This window comes from Vulpes vulpes, chromosome 15, assembly GCF_048418805.1.
Source record: "Vulpes vulpes isolate BD-2025 chromosome 15, VulVul3, whole genome shotgun sequence".
Classification (NCBI taxonomy): Eukaryota; Metazoa; Chordata; class Mammalia; order Carnivora; family Canidae; genus Vulpes; species Vulpes vulpes.
In genome coordinates, this window is record NC_132794.1 from 2,379,591 (window position 1) to 2,397,116 (window position 17,526).

Below are 17,526 nucleotides of genomic sequence, written 5' to 3' on the forward strand. Positions count from 1 at the left end.
AAGCCGCCGGAGACTGTGCGGGGGGGAGGGGTGCCCCAAGACCCAGGACGGCTGCCGCAGGGACACAAGGCACCGCCTGACACGGCGTCGGGTCGCCAAATCCGACCTGGGAAGCGAACCGGCCCAGTTTACAAGCTGCGGGGCCCCTCCCGGTGGGGCGCCCAAGCCCGGCCCCGCCGGGGTCAGCGGGCTGCGCGTCTTCACAGAAGGGTCATTTGAGGAAACGTTCCCACCAGAGACTCCACCGGTCCCCACAGGCCGGGCTGGGAGCCTGACCGGGGTGGGCAGGTGCGGTGCCCCCTGGGGCCCTCCTCGTTCTGCGGGGTACAAGGTACGGGACGGGGCCTCCCCTGCACCGCCCCTCCGCCCCGGCAGCCCACGGACCACGGGGAGTCGGGTGCATTTATTAGGGCAACTTCCGGGCTGAGGAGCAGCCCCTTGCTGTCAGGCCCCTAGTGACCGAGAGGTTATTGCCCAGGCAGTCTGAAGAGGCTCGAGCCTCCCAAGGCACTGGCCAGAGCGTCCCAACCTGGGGCTGCCGGCAGGGCTGTCCCCAAGTCCACCCTCCATCCCGCTAGCACAGGGACAGGTGCACAACTGACGGCCGGGTACTCCCCTGCTGGACCTTCACCACACGGGCCCCCACCCCACGAGACACCCCCCGGCACCCCTGCGGTCTCTCCAGCCTGGGCGAAAGCCGCCCCCCACTTTGCCCCCCTACCCCGCCGGGCTGGACGCCCTCCTGGCTGTGGCTAATGCAGTAGGAAGTTACAGGCCACAGCGAGGAGGGAAGGACCACAGCGTGGCCTGAGAACAGCCTCGAAACCAGCACTCAGGAGGCTGCCAACACCAGTTTGAAGACGGCAGGCAGGATTTCCATTTTTTTTTTTTTTTTTTTTAGGACTTCCATTTTTTTCAGAAACTTCTAGGATGTGCTTGTTTCCTTAGTTTTTGACCAAAGAAATTTCACCGAAAAAAATAAAGGACAACCTATCCCTGTCACACAAACACACACACACACACAAAGCAGCAGGGGTGGCAGTGGGACCCCCAGCGAAGGCGGGAGGGCTCAGGGGTGTCGGCCAGGCCACCTACCTGTGCGCATCTCTGAGCTCTGCCCCCAGCTGCGCTGTCCCCCCAGGTCACTCTGGAGAGCAGGAACTGTCACCTCCAGGGGAGTGAGCCTGCACCCCCAAGCCTCAGCCAGCCCCAGGCCTCTGCCTACCCAGCTGAGCAGACGTAAAGATCAGCAAGCACCACCTCCCCCAGCACGCAGCAGGCGTTAGGAACCGGGGTGCAGCTGAAGCCTGGAGGCGCCTCTCGCCGGGCTCACCCACACACCTCAGCCCAGCACCAGACGCTGCCCACCTGTCACCTACGCAGCCCTGACCACACGCAGTGCCGCCTGGGAGCCACCCAGAACCCACACAGAACTGGCTCACACCTGCCGTCCTCATAACCCGCACTCGTGGGCCAAGGGCCCCTCCCACGGCCCTTTGGTCAGGGTCCAGCAAACGTGTCACTGCCTTGGACCCTCCAGGACGAGCAGCAGGGCGGAAACGGAATCAGAGGCGCCGCAGGGAGGCATGAGGGGCACAGTGGGCCTGCCCACTGTCACATGAGCCTCCCTGTGCAATGGGCCCGACACACCCAGGTTCAGGGTCAGCTCTGAATACAAGGTTATGAAGCCGACGTCCTGACAACCGCAGCTACCACTTGCCGTCTTCTTCCAAATCTTGAGACATGTATGAACAGCTTTTCCCCACACGTCGGGTCCAAGATACAAACACCACTTGGGAACAGCACCTGTCAATCCACACCCCTGAAAATCTTCCCGCAGGAACGCGCCAGAAGCAGGTTATTTCGTTCCTAATAACCACACAGCGTTTTATTCACAGACACCCGCGACATGCAGCCCGCCCCTGACCCCAGGAGGGCTGCCTGCCAGGCAGGTTTACCTCTCGGGAGGTTTCCTGGCCTGACCAAAGTCAGCACAGCGTCAGCGCTCCCTGGGCCCGGCCACGGAGCAAGGGGCCAGAGCCCTGCTGACTCAGGACGCCAGGGAGCTGTGAGTGTCCTCGTCCACAGTCTCAGTCTGTGACTGAGAGCCTACAGTCCTGTCCCCACTCAACTCAGCGCAAACCGGGAGGATCTACAGGGACAGCGCCTCCCCGCATGCTGGGCCTGCTGGGGTCACTTCCGGCTCTGCAGCGGCTGCTGCTTGGTCTGTAGCTCCTGGCTGCCGGCCACCTTCACTCTGGCCCCCGCCCGAGACCGCCGCCTCTTCTTCCAAGGCCCTCTCTGACCTGCGACCCCGGCCTGCTCCTGTGGCCCAGTGGGCTCAGCCCCTGAGCCCTGCCGCCGCCGCCGCCGCCGCCTCTTCGTCATCCTCTCAGATCCGGAGCTCAGGTCTGGACACGAGTCCTCCTTCCTGCCTTTCCCTAAAACAGCAGGGCCACGTGACCGAGGCACTGTGAAGGCCTGGTTACCCCACTTCCATGATGACTAAAGGTGCCAGCTCCAAGGCCGCACAAAGGGCATATGAGGGGACCTAACGGCCTCAGGAGCAGGCCCGCCACGGCCAACCAGAGCATCCTGCCTGTGTGGATGTCGGGTTCCAGGGCCAGCAGGCGGCCCTTCAGGAGAACAAGCAGGCAGGCCAACCCAGGAGAAAGAAGCCTGTAAAGGTGTGACCCGGGGGGTGGGCAGGCTCAAGCACAAGATGGAGCAGACCAAAGCTGGTGCACGACACAGCCACAAGCCAGGCTCTGGGGACCAGGGCACAAGCCAGGCCATGCAGCAAGGGCCCAGGCGTAAGCCAAGACGGGCGAAAGCAGAACTGGGGTGAATCAGGAGAGCTTCAGAGGGCAGACGCGCCAGTACCTGGACCACGAAGGATATGTGGGTGAACACGGAAGGGCTCAGTCTGGGGTGGGGCTACCACCTGTCCCCTTCTGTATCCCTTTGCCCCGGTGTTGTGGTGGGCACTAGGTGCAGGGTGCAGGAGCACGGGGCAGGCCCCCATCCCCACCCCAGTGTGTCTACTGGGCCAAACCACAGTCCCGTGGACAAGCTGGGGAGGAGGCGATGGGAGGGACACAGACAGCAGGTACAATAGCCCCACCACCAGCAGACACCGCCAGCCCTACCTGGCTTGTGAGACGTGGATGTGGGCAAACGCTTCTTTGTCCTCCGCTCCCGCCCCTCTTCCTGCAGGTTCCTGTAGGCTTTTTCTGGCACATCATCCTCTGGGAAGAGGCCTAAGGACCAAGCAGGCCATCAGGAGGCTGAAGGCAGGTTAGGGTGTTTTCAGGGTGCATGTGCAGGGCTGCGAACCACCGTGTAGGCACCACCCACGCCCTTGGTGCAAGAAGGCCCCGTCCTCGTGCCCAGCACGTCTTCAGGCCCACCACGGCTGCGACCAGCCCAAGACGGTGCTGGCAGTAGGACATCAGCGAAAGCCGGGCCCTGGGCCGGTTCCAATACATCACGATGGATTCCCTGAAAAGCTTAGGCTGAGGAGGGGCTGATAAGATCACTTTCTGGGCCAATGGCCAAACTCTCCATGTCGACAGGGGTCTGTGTGTGGAGGACCCACCACATGTACACAATATTAACACACATCACTGTATGAAATTTTACCTAAAAATACTGAACTTTAGCTCATGGTGAGCACGAAGTACTTGCGGGAACAGTCTGATGGGGGGAGGGAGGTAAGACACATGACAATACAAGAACAGCAAAATACGAAGAGTAGAACCAAGGTGGGGGCCGTGGAAGTGTTCACTGTAAATCTTCCTGGTGTCACTCTACGTTTAAAACTTGTGGTAATGTGAGAGACGCCCCTGTCTTCTCATCAAGCCTTATCACCAGTTGCACTGGGAGCACACTGAGCACCCACGTCTGCTGCACAGCACACCCGCAACAGGGCAGCCAGGGAACTCACTGGAAATGCAGGTTCTCGGGCCGCCCCGCCCTGGGAGCCAGCACACAGCGGGGGCTGGCGAGGAGGAGCAGCAGAAGCCCTCAGGCCCCCTCTCCCAGAGAGAAAGCCCTGCCTCCACAGCAACCAGTCCTACTGTGAGGGCGACCCTGGGAGCCAGTGTGCATCCCAGGGAGGGGAGGAGGGGGGAGTTGCCAGCCAGGGTCCCAGCATGAGATGCTCACCTTCAGCAAGGTCCTGCAACCTGAAAAGAGAGACAGGGGCTCACCATGGTTGCAGCTTCTGCTGGGGGTGGGAGGGGCCCCCCAGCAGGCACCCCTGTGGGCCCTCCCCCGAGGACAGCCCTCCACCTGCACTCTAAGGGCAGGACTGAGGCCACCTGAGATGGGGGTGAGGGCAACTCCAAGGGCAGGGGCAAGGGCACTGCTAGCCACCTTCCAGGCAACTCACTTGCGGATCACTTTGTAGAGGCGCTTCCTGTTCTGGGAAGGGGTGCTCTGCTGGCTGGCCACCGCGAACAGTCTGCTGGCCACAGCCTCGTAGTCAAACTGCGGCACAAAGACACCAGTCACCTCCCAGGTGTCCCGGAGATGTGCACCCAGCAGGGGGAGTGCATGAACCAGGCGGGGTCACAAGGACACACCCCGACGCCCTCCCGAGTCCCCTCTGCAAACACTGTACAATGCAGGAGGCAGTGAACACGCTCCCCGTGGCCACCACCCTGTGAAGGGACCATCCCGGCCAGCCTCTGCAACTGGGCAGCCACATCAGAACAGGAAAAAACAACACTAGTCACATTAATCTCAACAGACGTCATTTAAGCCAATATACCTAATTCTAATTTGCCGAGCAACCAAATTCACCAACTAGTAAGCGTTAAGCGTTCTGTTTCTACTGGGCTCCGACACAGTGTGCCCGGAGGTGACCTCTCAGCAATGCTCTTACCTGCCCCGTGCTCCACAAGGCCAGCAGGAGCACGTGGGCCGGCCGTGAAGCCTAAGCCCCACGGGCCAACCCCCAGCCCTGGTTTCCAGAACTCCCTGCCTTCCTAGAGTGCAGAGGCAGGGCCAGGCCCCAGCCCAGTCCACCCACCTGGAGGACGGGGCCCACGCTGTCCTCGCCATCTCCCGCCGGCTCATCGCTCGGGTCGCAGGCAGCTCCACGGAGGGAGCCTGGAACAAAAGGAACCCATCAATTCAAAGACTCGTGCCCGGTGTGCAGAGGACCCCAACCCAGGCACCTGGGAACCAAGAGTCCTCTCTGCCGGGACCAGGACCCGGGTGGGGCGTGCAGGTGCGGGCTGGGGTATGGACGGCTTCACACTGGGGGCGAGGTGCCATGGAACGAGACATCCCAGGGTAGGTGGGCTTGAGCCTCTTCCTTAAAGCAAAATTAAGAGGGAATCCTGAATAGACATCTTACAAAGCCAACATAGCGTCAGAAATTCCCTAATCAGGGAAGAAGGGGAGCTAAGTCCAGCCACAGGGTAGGCCTAAGGGGCCGCAAAGACAGGGCTGCAGGGGATTTGGGGCTTTGATGTCACCACCTACAGAACGGTTCTGGGCAACAGGCAGGAGAGCATGACAGAGGATGAGGACGGCAGGGCCACAGGCAGGCACAAAGGGCTGCCAGGAACCCCTGGATCTGCCTGTGTTGGGGAGACTCCAGCTGCTGAGAAGAGATGGACAAGATGCACAGGTGGGCTGGCTAATGTGCTAGGGGCACACTTGGGGCAGGGGGTGGGGTGAACAAAACCACCCAGGAGCACTCCAGTGTGTGTGTGGGGGGAGTTGGCAGCAAGATAATTTAGACCTTGAATCTAAATGGCCAAACAGCCTTTCTGTGGGAACCCCAGGACCACTCCCCGGGGAAGGACAGGCTCTTTAACACAGGGAGCTGGAAAACTGGACATCCGCAGGCAAGACCATGAGACTAGGCCCTCCACCCATTTCCAAAATTCACTTAAAGAGGATAAAAGAGCTACACGTAAGAATTCCCAATAATAAAACTCTGAAGAAAACAGAGCAGACCCTTGACGAGACTGCACGTACCAAGGACTCTCAGATGGGGCACTGGGGGCATGTGTGACAAGAGACCAACTGAACTTTATGAAAATTAAAACTTCTGTGCATTGAAAGCCACTACCCACAAGGCAGCCCACAGAATGGGGCGAGATGTGTGCAAATCAGGCCCAACAGGGCGTGAGTGTCCTAGACTCACCCCGGAGGCAGAGGGAGTGCCTAACGCTCAGCAGGTCGCGACTCGCCTGAAAGCAAAGGAATGGAGCGGACGCGTCCCCGATCATCCGGGACATCCTGACCAAAACCAGAGAGACAGACCCCCTCACAGCCCTGGGGCGGCTCCTGGCAAAGAACCAGGAAACTGGAACCCCTGGACGCTGCTGGTGGTGGTGGGTGCGGAAAATGGTGCAGCTGCTGTGGAACAGCGTGGGGGGAGGGGTCTCAAAATATGAGGCAAAGAATCGTGTGTGACCCCACAATCCTACTCCTGGGTATATGCCCCAAACTGAAAGTGGGGTCTCCAAGAGATACTTGTTCACCCACGCGCACTGCAGCATTACTCACAAGAGCCAAACCACGGAAGAAGCCCCAGGGTCCCCAGGGTAAGTGTAACGAGTGGATTATTCCTCAACCTTAAAGCAACGGACACATGCTGAGAGGGACCCAGAGCAGTCCCATCTCTCATGCTGAGAGCAGAGTGTAGACGCCAGGGGCTCGGGGCGGGGGGGTTACCAGGGACACAGTGTCAGGAGGAAGGATGGAAAGTTCTGGAGGTCGATGGTGGCGGCGGCTGCACAAGCTGGCGAACGCACTGAACACCACTAACGTGTACACTTAAACACGCCTAATTCTCCTCTGCCCGTGATGCTGCTGGGGAAGCCCCGGTCAAGGCCCCACCCAGCGCTGTCACATCTAAGTCCAGGTCAGACAGCTGCAGGGCCGTTCACCGGGAGTCTGAGCGCTCTAACCACCGAGGAGCCTGGGCAACGGCGAACGCTCTCGGGCTGCGTGGTGACGAGACCCAGACACCAAGTGCCCCCAAGGCCCTGGGTCTGTCGCCTCCGCCACCACGGAGGAGGGGGACACCGCTGGGAACACAAGGCCACCCGGGGGCGGTGGAAGAGCCGTGGAACCAGAGACGAGTGTCTCAAAAGAAGATTCTCAAAGGCCTGGCGCCCACTTAGCCAAGACAAGTTTCTGTTGGTGGCACTGAAGACCACCACATGAGATCCCCTCAAGCGCTGTGGGAAAACTGACGTGACCGAGTGACGCGGTGGGAGGCTGCCCAGCTCCGTAATACCTGATGACCATGACTCTGCACACGAGACCGTCGCTCAGAAATACCACACTGTGAAGGGCTCCTGCCACGAGGTAAGGGAAGCCCTAATAGCAGACGGCCGGTGCCTCCTCCAGGCAGAGGTCAGAGAGGTTCTGGAAACTTCAGTGGTGGCCATGGAGGTGGTCTGATGGGAACGACCACTCTGGTCATGGAGGACCCTTCCGTGGGTGAGGTGGCTCTGGTGGCGGCGGAGGCCGTGGGGCCGGCTATACGGGATTTGGTAACGACGGGAGCAGCTCCACAGCTGGCGGAAGCTGCAGGAGTTTGACAGTTACAACAATCTTCAAATACTGGACCCAGGGGCGCAGCCCTGGTGGCTCAGCGGTTTAGCGCCGCCTTCGGCCCGGGGCATGATCCTGGAGACTTGGGATCGAGTCCCACGTCGGGCTCCCCGCAGGGAGCCTGCTTCTCCTTCTGCCTGTGTCTCTGCCTCTCTCTCTGTCTCTCATGAATAAATAAAATCTCAAAAAAAAAAAAAAAACCTCTGGACCCAGGAAATTTGGAGACAAGAGCCCTGGCCCCTGTGCTGGGGGCGCTGGGGGAGCAGCAGGGGAGAGCTGGGGAAGCTGTGGGTTACGAGGACCTGCGTCCTCAGCCGCGCACCGTGACGGCAGGGCCAAGTCGCTGGCAAGAGAACACATTCTGGATGACACTCCCGCGTGTGGGCAAAAACTAAGAGACCAGATCTGGGACTAACTGTACAACAGAGTATTTTAGTTTCTGTTCTGTGGAAAGCATAAAGCGTTCCAAGAAGAGTTTTTAACGTAGGGGTTTTTTTTTGCACCCACGCTGTTGATTGCCAAATGTAATAGTCTGATCACGACGCTGAACAAACGTGTTTTTTTTTAAAAAAAAAAAAAAAAGATTAACGTAGTAAACTTTACGTAACGTGGGTGAACGTTCTCTTTCACCACGAGAGAAAAAGAGTCGGAGGCAGGGAAGAATCTGGAAACTGGTGGAAGACGCACCCTCACAACCATGGGCCACAACACAGTCCATGAGCCCAACTGAGATCAAGGGATGGACCACAAGGACCCTATTAGTATCAAGACCCCAAGTGGATGGGCAGCCTGGGTGGCTCAGCGGTTTAGCGCCACCTTCAGCCCAGGGCCTGATCCTGGAGACCCGGGATTGAGTCCCACCATGGGCACCTCAGTACAGATGCTGCTCCCAGCACAGGGTCGCAGCCGTGATCACCAGAACTCCCTGTGCTGGGGGAGCCGACATCCAGGGAGAGAAAGGGCCACGAACAGTGGATAAGTAACTTAAGTAACCTTACAGGATTTGTGCCAGAAAAGATACCTTGTAGAGAAACCCAGCGAGTGAGACAGGGAAGGCTGTGTTTAAACAGGTGATCCGAGTGGGATCGGAGAGGAGGGGTGAGCGGGGGCGGAGGCACCAGGGATGAACCGTAGGTCAGAAAGGAGCCAGGAAGTCAGGAAGCATGGGGGGCGGGGGGAACTGGGAGACGGAGGACACATGTGCTTGTTTTTAAAAGTCACCCAGGCTGCCAAGCCGAGGAGAGATGCTGGGGACAGGCCCAGGAACAAGGGGACCAGATGAGAGGGGACCCCTGAAGCTTGCTGGGCCAGGACGGGCACCACCACATGGGATGTGCCATGACCCCATTACCTGGCTTTCCGGATGGCACATCCTGTTTGCACTCATCATCCTCCGACATCCCGTCCTCGTTGTCCTCGTCGTCGTCCTCCTCCTCCTCCTGTGAGTCCACTTCATTCAGAAGGTCTTCAATGGCAAATGGGGCCTGTTCCACAATTGCTTCAAAGATGCCCCGAGTAATGTTATGCAAGACCAGGGAGCTGAGGGGCAGCAGGCACCAGGGCAGGCCAGTCAGGCCGGGCGCGACCTGCCCTCCTGCCCTTGGCAGCAGCCCCTCCGGCGACCTGGTTACACACACCCAAACTCTCTCTTCCCAAAGGGAGCAGCCATTTCCCACGGCAGTCCTCCTGGGGGCCCAGGGAGGAGGAAGCCCCCTGCCACTTACTCCTTGGTCCGAGCAGCGATTGTGCAGAAGGGATCGATGAACCTGAGGTTCTGGTCTGCTGTCAGCTATGACGAGGGGGGGCTGTGTCAGTCCCTTGTGCGGACGCAAGGGGAGGGGCTCAGCCGCCACCCGCAGCCCCCTGCCCTCACCTCAGCGGCGCCCACTTTGCTCAGCTCCTCCAGGAAGATCTCAAGGAAGTGGCTCTTCACCCCGCTGGGGGCCTGGCTGTCGGGGTGCAGGATCTCGGTCGTCAGCAGCTCCAGCAGCTGCTCGATCTGCCTGAGGAAGGAAGAAGGCCAGTAGGGCAGGCGGCCACACCAGGCTACGAGCCAGCGACAGTCCTCCACGTCACGGGAGCTCCGACAGGATGCCATCACGGGCGAGCGCCCAGCTTTCCCACCCGCACGGGAGGCAGCCTGGGCCCGGGTCCGTTCCCACACAAAGCACTCATGGTTACAGGTTTGTGACCACTGCTGGCACCAGCACAGGCGGCAAGAGGCGTCTCGGCTACGAAGGGCCAGGCGTGCAAACATTCACACAGGCTCCCTTTCTGTGCTCGGGCCCCAAGTGGAAAGACAAAGGCCTGGCGTGACAGGAGGCTACAGCACGTCTCACAGGACCGTGCTCACGGGAACTGCCCAGGAAGGCAAAGAAAGGAGCCGGGAGGCCAGAGACGGGGGAGACCTGCTTCCCGGGTTCCTCCACATGGAGTCCTCGGCCTGGGGCCAGCCACCCCTGCCCTCCACCGACACGCCGTTTTCAGTGGCCTCAGAGGCCTGGGGAAGCCCAAGGCTGGCCACAAAACACAGTCTCCCTCTTAATCTGGGGGACACAGACTGCCCCTATCGCAAGCACCCCTGCCAAAAGTGACAAGTCTGGATGAATTAAATATTTCTAGAACCAAAACAAATAGCACTGCTGACAGCTGAATATACCACGCTACACCAAAATCACAGCACCTAGCTGGGAATCACCTGACAAATGATATCATAACAACAAGAGAAATCAATTGGTTTCATAGAAAGAACTTACCAACGTTGAAAACGTTCACTTCTGGGAACCACGCACAAACTAATTTGAAACATGCTTCACCGTAAGCACCATCGGGTCCCCCTCCTGCTCCCCACCTGACCTCTCTTCACGACGCATGACGGCAAGAGAAACACACGGCCCCACCCCCAGGGCCGCGCAGAGCTGCTCTCCACATCCCGCCAGCACGCACCTTTCTTCCCACCCCTGCGTCTTCAGGGCCTTCAAGGACTCGTTCAGGACCATCCGCATGAGCTGTGACACAGATGGAGACCCTCGTCAAGGGGGACACAGCCCCAACTGCCCCAGAATCCCCCGTTCCGGACACCTCCAGGGCCCAAAGCCCATAGCGAACCACCCAGAGCTGTCAGTGGATGGAGGGTCTGCATCAGGGCTCGCACTGCACGACGGTCTGCTGGTGCTCACGGGCTCGAGGCTCCTCTAGCAGGGGTGCGATGGCCGCAGCCCTGAGCTCCCCAGATGGGCCATTTTAACCCTCTCCTCGAATGGAAATCTAGGCACTGCTGAAGTAGAGGTCTGTGCCTACTCGGCAACCCTCGGCCTGCGCTCACCAGGCAAGGCCTGGGCTCCCCTCACAGCCCTTGCTCAGTCTTCAGGGGCACCACCTGCCAGGGCAGGACAGGCTCAGAGGCCATATCGCTCTAGGCTGTGCCCCCCCAGCCCTGTCCCCACGCTGCCGCCGGCACCCGAGGGCCCCGCAGAGGAGCACGCGGTCTCCTCACCATGTAGAACTTATCCAGCCGCAGCCTGTCGATGCCCGTCCACTCGCGGTTCATGGTTTGCCAGAACGTCTGAAGGAACAGGTGCTCTGAAGGAGGAGAACAGACCAGAAGAGAATCACAGGGGAACACCGAATCCGCTCTGGAAGGGAGGTCAGAGATTATGGAGAAACCTGCTCAGGACATCGTGTGCAGCCCAGTCTGCCCCATTCAGAGGCCACGATACAAACTGGGAGCAGAAATGGGGGCTAGGAGGCACCTCTGAAAGAGCAGCACTAGCTCCAACCTCTGCAGCCAGGGTCTCGGAAGAACGAGTTCAGAGCAGCTGGCAAAGCCACAAGCAAGAGAAGCAGCTGCTCAGGCCTGCACTTCCCCCTCCTGCTCGGGTCAGGGTCCCTGCCTGATGCCCACGGGCCCACTCTTCCCCCTCCTGCTCGGGTTGGGGTCCCTGCCTGAAGCCCACGGGCCCACTCTTCCCCCTCCTGCTCGGGCCGGGATCCCTGCCTGACGCCCATGAGCCTACTCTTCTCCCTTCCTGGCTCGGGCTGGGTCCCTGCCTGACACTCACACCTGGTCCCACTACATCCACTAACCTAACCAGGCACAAACCCTCCCAACATTACATTAGACACACGGTGCTACAGCCTAAACCGTGTCCCCCAAATTTCTATCAAAGCCCTAAACCCAAGACCTCGAGTAAGACTTTATTTGAACATGAGGTCTCTCAAGAGTTCTGGCAAAATGAGGTCACTGGTGTGGGCCCTACACCTGTCTGGCTGGTCCTTCTAAGAGATGAGAACACAGACACGCAGAGGGATGAGCATGTGAGGACTGGGAGAAGACGGAGTCCTGATGCCTAGGAGAGGGGTCTCGGGGAAGCAGCCCTGCCCACGCCTGGACCTCAGCGAACAAATGTGGCCTCTCTGATCTCCTGTTGCAAGTTTCTCCTACAACAAAGGGCCGGTCCGATGGCTCAACGACGGGCAAGCCCCAGTTCACTAACTCACTCAACTGTCACCAAGTGAATGCTTTGTACTTGGCCTTTGCTGAGCACAGCGACTCTTCTGCAGGTTTTCAGGTGAAAGTTACAGCAGACGTGCCTCCGCTAATTACTCAGATGCTAATGACCCTCCCTAACAGAGACAGTGGTTACCGTACCTCCTTGTGCACCTCCCTAACTGTGACTACCCTACCTACTCTAACCAAACTAAACCCATCCAGGTAACCAGGGTTTCCCCAGCAACAGCCACAGCGATCTACGCTAGAGACGCTGTCCCACCTGGCTGTCCCCACCCCGAGCATTGGAGGTGCCCGGGCCTCACCCCCAGAGCCTGATCAAACTGGGCCTAGAGTCGAGACATCAAGATTTCTAAAGATGCCCAAGTGATCACAGCAGGCAGGCAGCAGGGCTGAGAACTAGGGATCTTGGGCAGGACCAAAACAGATGCGAGTGCACTGAGGGAACACCATGACCGTCAGGTGACTCAATCCGGCAACTTGGCAACACCGCCCCAAGTTTCCATTCTCATTTTAAAACATAAGCTAGTGGCCCTTCAGCCTTGAGTTCATTCAGTCCACGCTGGATCAGTTAATACTGTTGGACACTTAGGACAGCATATCGCACGTAAGTACCAGCAGACAGCACCCAGGACAAGGACCTCCCTCTTGCTTTAGGGTCTTAGATCGCAAGCCTTCCACTTCTGGTAGGGCGGCTCTGTCCTTCCCAAAGGGCTTACCCGGGATGAGGATACTCACGTGCCTCTGTGGTCTGAAAAGCATGGATGAGCTGGGAAATGGTCCTCCCTAGTTCTTCCTGGGTAGTAAACAGTAAAAAACTCTCAGACCCCAAAGAAACGTGGTCTTACAACAAGAAGCAAAAGTAGAAAGACAAACACAGTAAATCCACACTCACTCACTGAGAACCAACTCCCACCACCCCTTCTACTGTGCGTGCTTCAGGTCTGCAAGTTGCACTGTTTCGAGACCCCCCCCCGCAACCTCCCTGCAGCCAGCCAACAGATGCTCACCACAAGCAAGGGCAGACACTGCCCCCGACACCAAGGCTGAGCCTCAAGCAAGACGCTAACGGTCAAAGGAGGGCACAGGACAGACAGGGTCACCTAACCAGCCACAAGAGACTGACCAGACCCCAGAAACTACTCGCCGCCTGCCTGTGTCACTGTGCGAAGCGTCCCCTAGTGCACTTGTTGGATAGACAATCCCAAGGCCTGCCCTTGAGAGATCCCAGCGTAGGAGGCATCAAATACCACACAAGAATCTGCCTTGTAAGTAAGGACCCTCGCCACCCAAGTGACTGAAAAAAAGTAAACAATTCACTCTGGGAAACGTGGTTTTAAAAAAGCTAGCATTGGGGATCCCCGGGTGGCGCAGCGGTTTGGCGCCTGCCTTTGGCCCAGGGTGCGATCCTGGAGACCTGGGGTTGAATCCCACATCGGGCTCCCGGTGCATGAAGCCTGCTTCTCCCTCTGCCTATGTCTCTGCCTCTCTCTTTCTCTCTCTGTGACTATCATAAATAAAAATAAAAAATTAAAAAAAAAATTAAAAAAAAAAAAAAAAAAGCTAGCATTAAAGGCACCTGGGTGGCTTGGGCAGCTTAGGCAGCTGGGGGTCTGATTCTTGGTTTCAGCTCAGGTCACGATCAGGGTCATAGGATGGAGCCCTGCGTGGGGCTCTGCACTCAGTGGGGAGTCTGCTTGGGGTTCTCTGTCTCTGCCCCCCCCCCATGCATGCTCTGTAAATAAGTAAATAAAATCTTAAAAAAAAAAAAGGGCAATGATGCTGCATGTGAGCTCCTGTCCTAGCAGCTGTGTATCACCACACACCCGTCCAAACCCACAGAACATGCACACTAAGGGTGAACCCTCACATCCACTGGGGACTCCAGGGGGTGGTCTGTGTCAGGCAGGTCCATCACCTGTAAGAGACACACAACTCTGGCAGGGGAGGCTGTGCGCGTGTGCGGGGAGGGAGTGTACGAGAACTCTCTGCACCTTCCTCTCAATTTTGCTGCAAGCCGAAAACTGCTCCTTAAAAAGTCTAGGGCAGCTCGGGTGGCGCAACGGTTTAGCACCGCCTTCGGCCCAGGGCATGATCCTGGAGTCCTGGGATCGAGTCCCACGGCGGGCTCCCTGCATAGAGCCTGCTTCTCCCTCTGCCTGTGTCTCTGCCTCTCTCTCTCTCTCTCTCTGTCATGAATAAGTAAATAAGTAAATCTTTTAAAAAATAAAAAGTCTACTTTTCAGAAAAATAATTCTAAAAAAAATATATAATAATTCTAAAAAGACCCAGCAGAACCCTGTTCTCAGCAGACATGGGTCCTGTCCCTCCGTTTCCGTCATCTCAGCGCTGTCTGCCGGCTTGGACACACACGGACAACCCAGGTCTGCACCTGTCACCTGTGCTGGCGATCGATCGCCTGTCACCACGGTGCCCACCTCAGCAGCACGACACACACTCTTACCAACGGCCTCGGCCCTCTGCCCGTAAAAATATAAAGCACTGAAGCTGTAAACCTCCGCTCAGAGGCTCTGGCTGCGCTAAAACGAGGGTGAACCACGTGATGCTCCAGCTACTACCTCCGCGACCTCCTCATACTCACCTGGAGGAGCGGCTTGTCCTGCATCCACATGCAATAAAACAGCCCTTTCCATACCTTCAGCAGCTCGTCGTGAGTGAAACCACCTGCATCGAAAACAGCAGCACTCAAAGCCAGCCCAAGGGCTTATCGCCAGGATCAAAGCCACGGAAGTGTGACTGCCTGCATGAGATCAAAGCCGTTAAAGACTCTGGCCATTAGGGATCCCTGGGTGGCGCAGCGGTTTGGCGCCTGCCTTTAGCCCAGGGCGTGATCCTGGAGACCTGGATCGAGTCCCATGTCGGGCTCCCGGTGCATGGAGCCTGCTTCTCCCTCTGCCTCTCTCTCTCTATCATAAATAAATAAAAATTTTAAAGAAATTTTAAAAAGACTCTGGCCGTTAGAGAACCTGGGCCTCCCCGCCATCCTCTCAACTGAGAACCCGCTGCGCCTGCGGCTCTGAGTATTCCTGCAGGTAAAAGGCATCTCATTATTCAGTAACCACTGAGAATGTCCAAGTATCCGAGTCGGAGCCGCCGTTCTCCCGTTTCTGGACATCGCAGGCCGCGTGGATGGGCGAGGGAGGCCTCCTCCGGCTCCACGCTCGGGGGTCCGCGCACTGCTCCGTGTTATGCAGGAAAAGTCAATTCACTCAAACCAGTAAACCACCTGAAATGGTTCCGGAGATGCGACCTACGGTGCCGGGTGCCTTGGCACCAGGACGGGCATCCCCTGGGGGGGAGGGGGATGCTCCTTAAGCAGCCTGCAGGCCCAGCCCGGGTTCCGCCCCACGAGGCCCGAGCGCGACTCCGCAATCTGCAGCCCTAGGGAGGTCGCAAGCGCGGCCCCCGCCCCGGCGGGGCTCAGACGGCCACCGAGCAGGCTGCCGCGGGGGCCCGGCGGCGGGCGGCAGGTCCGGGACGCACCCCCGGGCCGCGGGGAGGACCCACGTGGTCCGAGGTTCCCCCCCGCCCCCCGCGCCCGCGCCCACCTGCGGCCCCCTGACTCCTCGCGACGATGTACTTCCGGAGCTTCCTCACCGCCCGGTCCCGGGTCACCTGCTCGTTTCCGGCCAGGCGCTGCGCCAGCTGGATCTCCGGCGGGAGCTGCGCGCGCGGACCCATGGCGGCCGCCGCCGACCCCTCGGTTTCCGGGACCCAGTCTCGCCACCTGCGCGCGCGCGCGCGACGTCACTCCACGGCGCCGGTCGCCCTCGGGCGTGCGCAGACGGCCCCGTGCGCGGCGGTCTCGCTGGGGCGCGCCCGTGACGTCACACGGCGCGACGGCCTCTGCCGCGGCCGCGGACACCGCCGCTTAGCGGCCGGGCGGGGCGCTGGCCGTGTCGCCTGGCCCGGCCGGAGCCCGCGTGGGCCCGGGACACGCGTGATTACAGACAGGCCGTTGAGCGCGTGCCCGGCGGCTGCGGGGCTGCCGTTCGCCACGAGCGCAGGGCCGGTGGAATCGGAGAACGGCCCCGTGCCGCCCGGTGAACCCTTGATCCGGGCGACGTGCCCCCGGGTCAGCGGACGGGCGGCCGCAGCCGCTGGCGGGAGGAGGGGGAGGCCCGGGCCCCGGGAGGCGCCGGCGGAGCTGCAGGCTCCAGCCGCAACCACGGGCCTCTCCACCGCCGGCAGCACCGAGACGGGGCGCGGGGGCGCGGCGGGGCCACGGTGGGGTTCGCGGTGTGCAGGGCCCAGGACCGCGCAGGGAAGGGGGCCCTGTGGCCTCGGGCTGCTCTCGGTGCTTACAACCGCCTGGTCGTTGATTCGAGAAAGCGCGATAGGAAGTAGCCGCTGGCATCTGCAGGGGAGCGAGAGCGCACAGCCCCAGCATCTACCTGGGAGCGAGAGCGCACAGCCCCAGCGTCTACAGTGGAGCGAGAGCGCACAGCACCAGCATCTGCAGTGGAGCGAGAGCGCACAGCCCCAGCATCTACCCGGGAGCGAGAGCGCACAGCCCCAGCATCTGCAGTGGAGCGAGAGCGCACAGCCCCAGCGTCTACAGTGGAGCGAGAGCGCACAGCTCCAGCATCTACCTGGGAGCGAGAGCGCACAGCACCAGCATCTGCAGTGGAGCGAGAGCGCACAGCCCCAGCATCTGCAGGGGAGCGAGAGCGCACAGCTCCAGCATCTACCTGGGAGCGAGAGCGCACAGCCCCAGCATCTGTAGGGGAGCGAGAGCGCACAGCCCCAGCATCTACCCGGGAGCGAGAGCGCACAGCCCCAGCATCTGCAGGGGAGCGAGAGCGCACAGCCCCAGCATCATCTACACCGGAGCGAGAGCTCACAACCGGAGCATCTACAGTGGAGTGAGAGCTCGCCAACCCCAGCATCTGAGAGTGAGAGTGAGAGTGCTCACCACCGCCAGCATCACTTGTGGGGCAGTCTAGCCTGAACCTTGCCCAGCCTCTTGGGCTGCACCCCAGGTCTCAGGACGTAGGAGCTGTCTACCCACAGTGTGTAGAGAACCACCAACCCAGGTCTGGGACAGTTTGCAGGGCAGCTGTCCTGATGTCTTCACAGTTAACATCGTAAACAAGGACTGACTGAGTAGAGGGGGGAGTGCAACTTACAAATCTTGATTGGATCCTGGTTCAAAGAAAAAGCTAAAAAGTCATTTTGGAGATAGTTGAAAAAGCTTTCATACAGACTATGTTTCCGTTTTAGCGCAAAATAGTTTTTTTTTTTAAGGATTTTATTTATTCACAAGAGAGAGGCAGAGACACAGGCAGAGGGAGAAGCAGGCTCCATGCAGGGTGCCCGATGTGGGACTTGATCCCGGGACTCCAGGATCACACCCTGGGCCAAAGGCAGCCGCTCAACCGCTGAACCACCCAGGGATCCCCGCAGAATAG

At 59.4% G+C, this 17,526-nt stretch overlaps 1 protein-coding gene across 1 annotated transcript; it reads right to left on the reverse strand.

Moving 5' to 3' along the window:
- Positions 1 to 1,861: 1,861 nt before the first annotated feature.
- RRP1 (ribosomal RNA processing 1) lies at positions 1,862 to 15,869 on the reverse strand. Its single transcript, XM_072739376.1, has 13 exons — positions 15,664 to 15,869; positions 14,697 to 14,779; positions 12,833 to 12,890; positions 11,081 to 11,166; positions 10,531 to 10,592; positions 9,458 to 9,587; positions 9,309 to 9,373; positions 8,936 to 9,123; positions 5,036 to 5,115; positions 4,394 to 4,491; positions 4,168 to 4,187; positions 3,150 to 3,260; positions 1,862 to 2,441 (listed from the first exon to the last, which is right to left on the reverse strand). Exons 1-13 carry the CDS (start codon positions 15,794 to 15,796, stop codon positions 2,194 to 2,196), a joined length of 1,362 nt encoding a protein of 453 aa, XP_072595477.1. The 5' UTR covers positions 15,797 to 15,869; the 3' UTR covers positions 1,862 to 2,193.
- Positions 15,870 to 17,526: the final 1,657 nt, after the last annotated feature.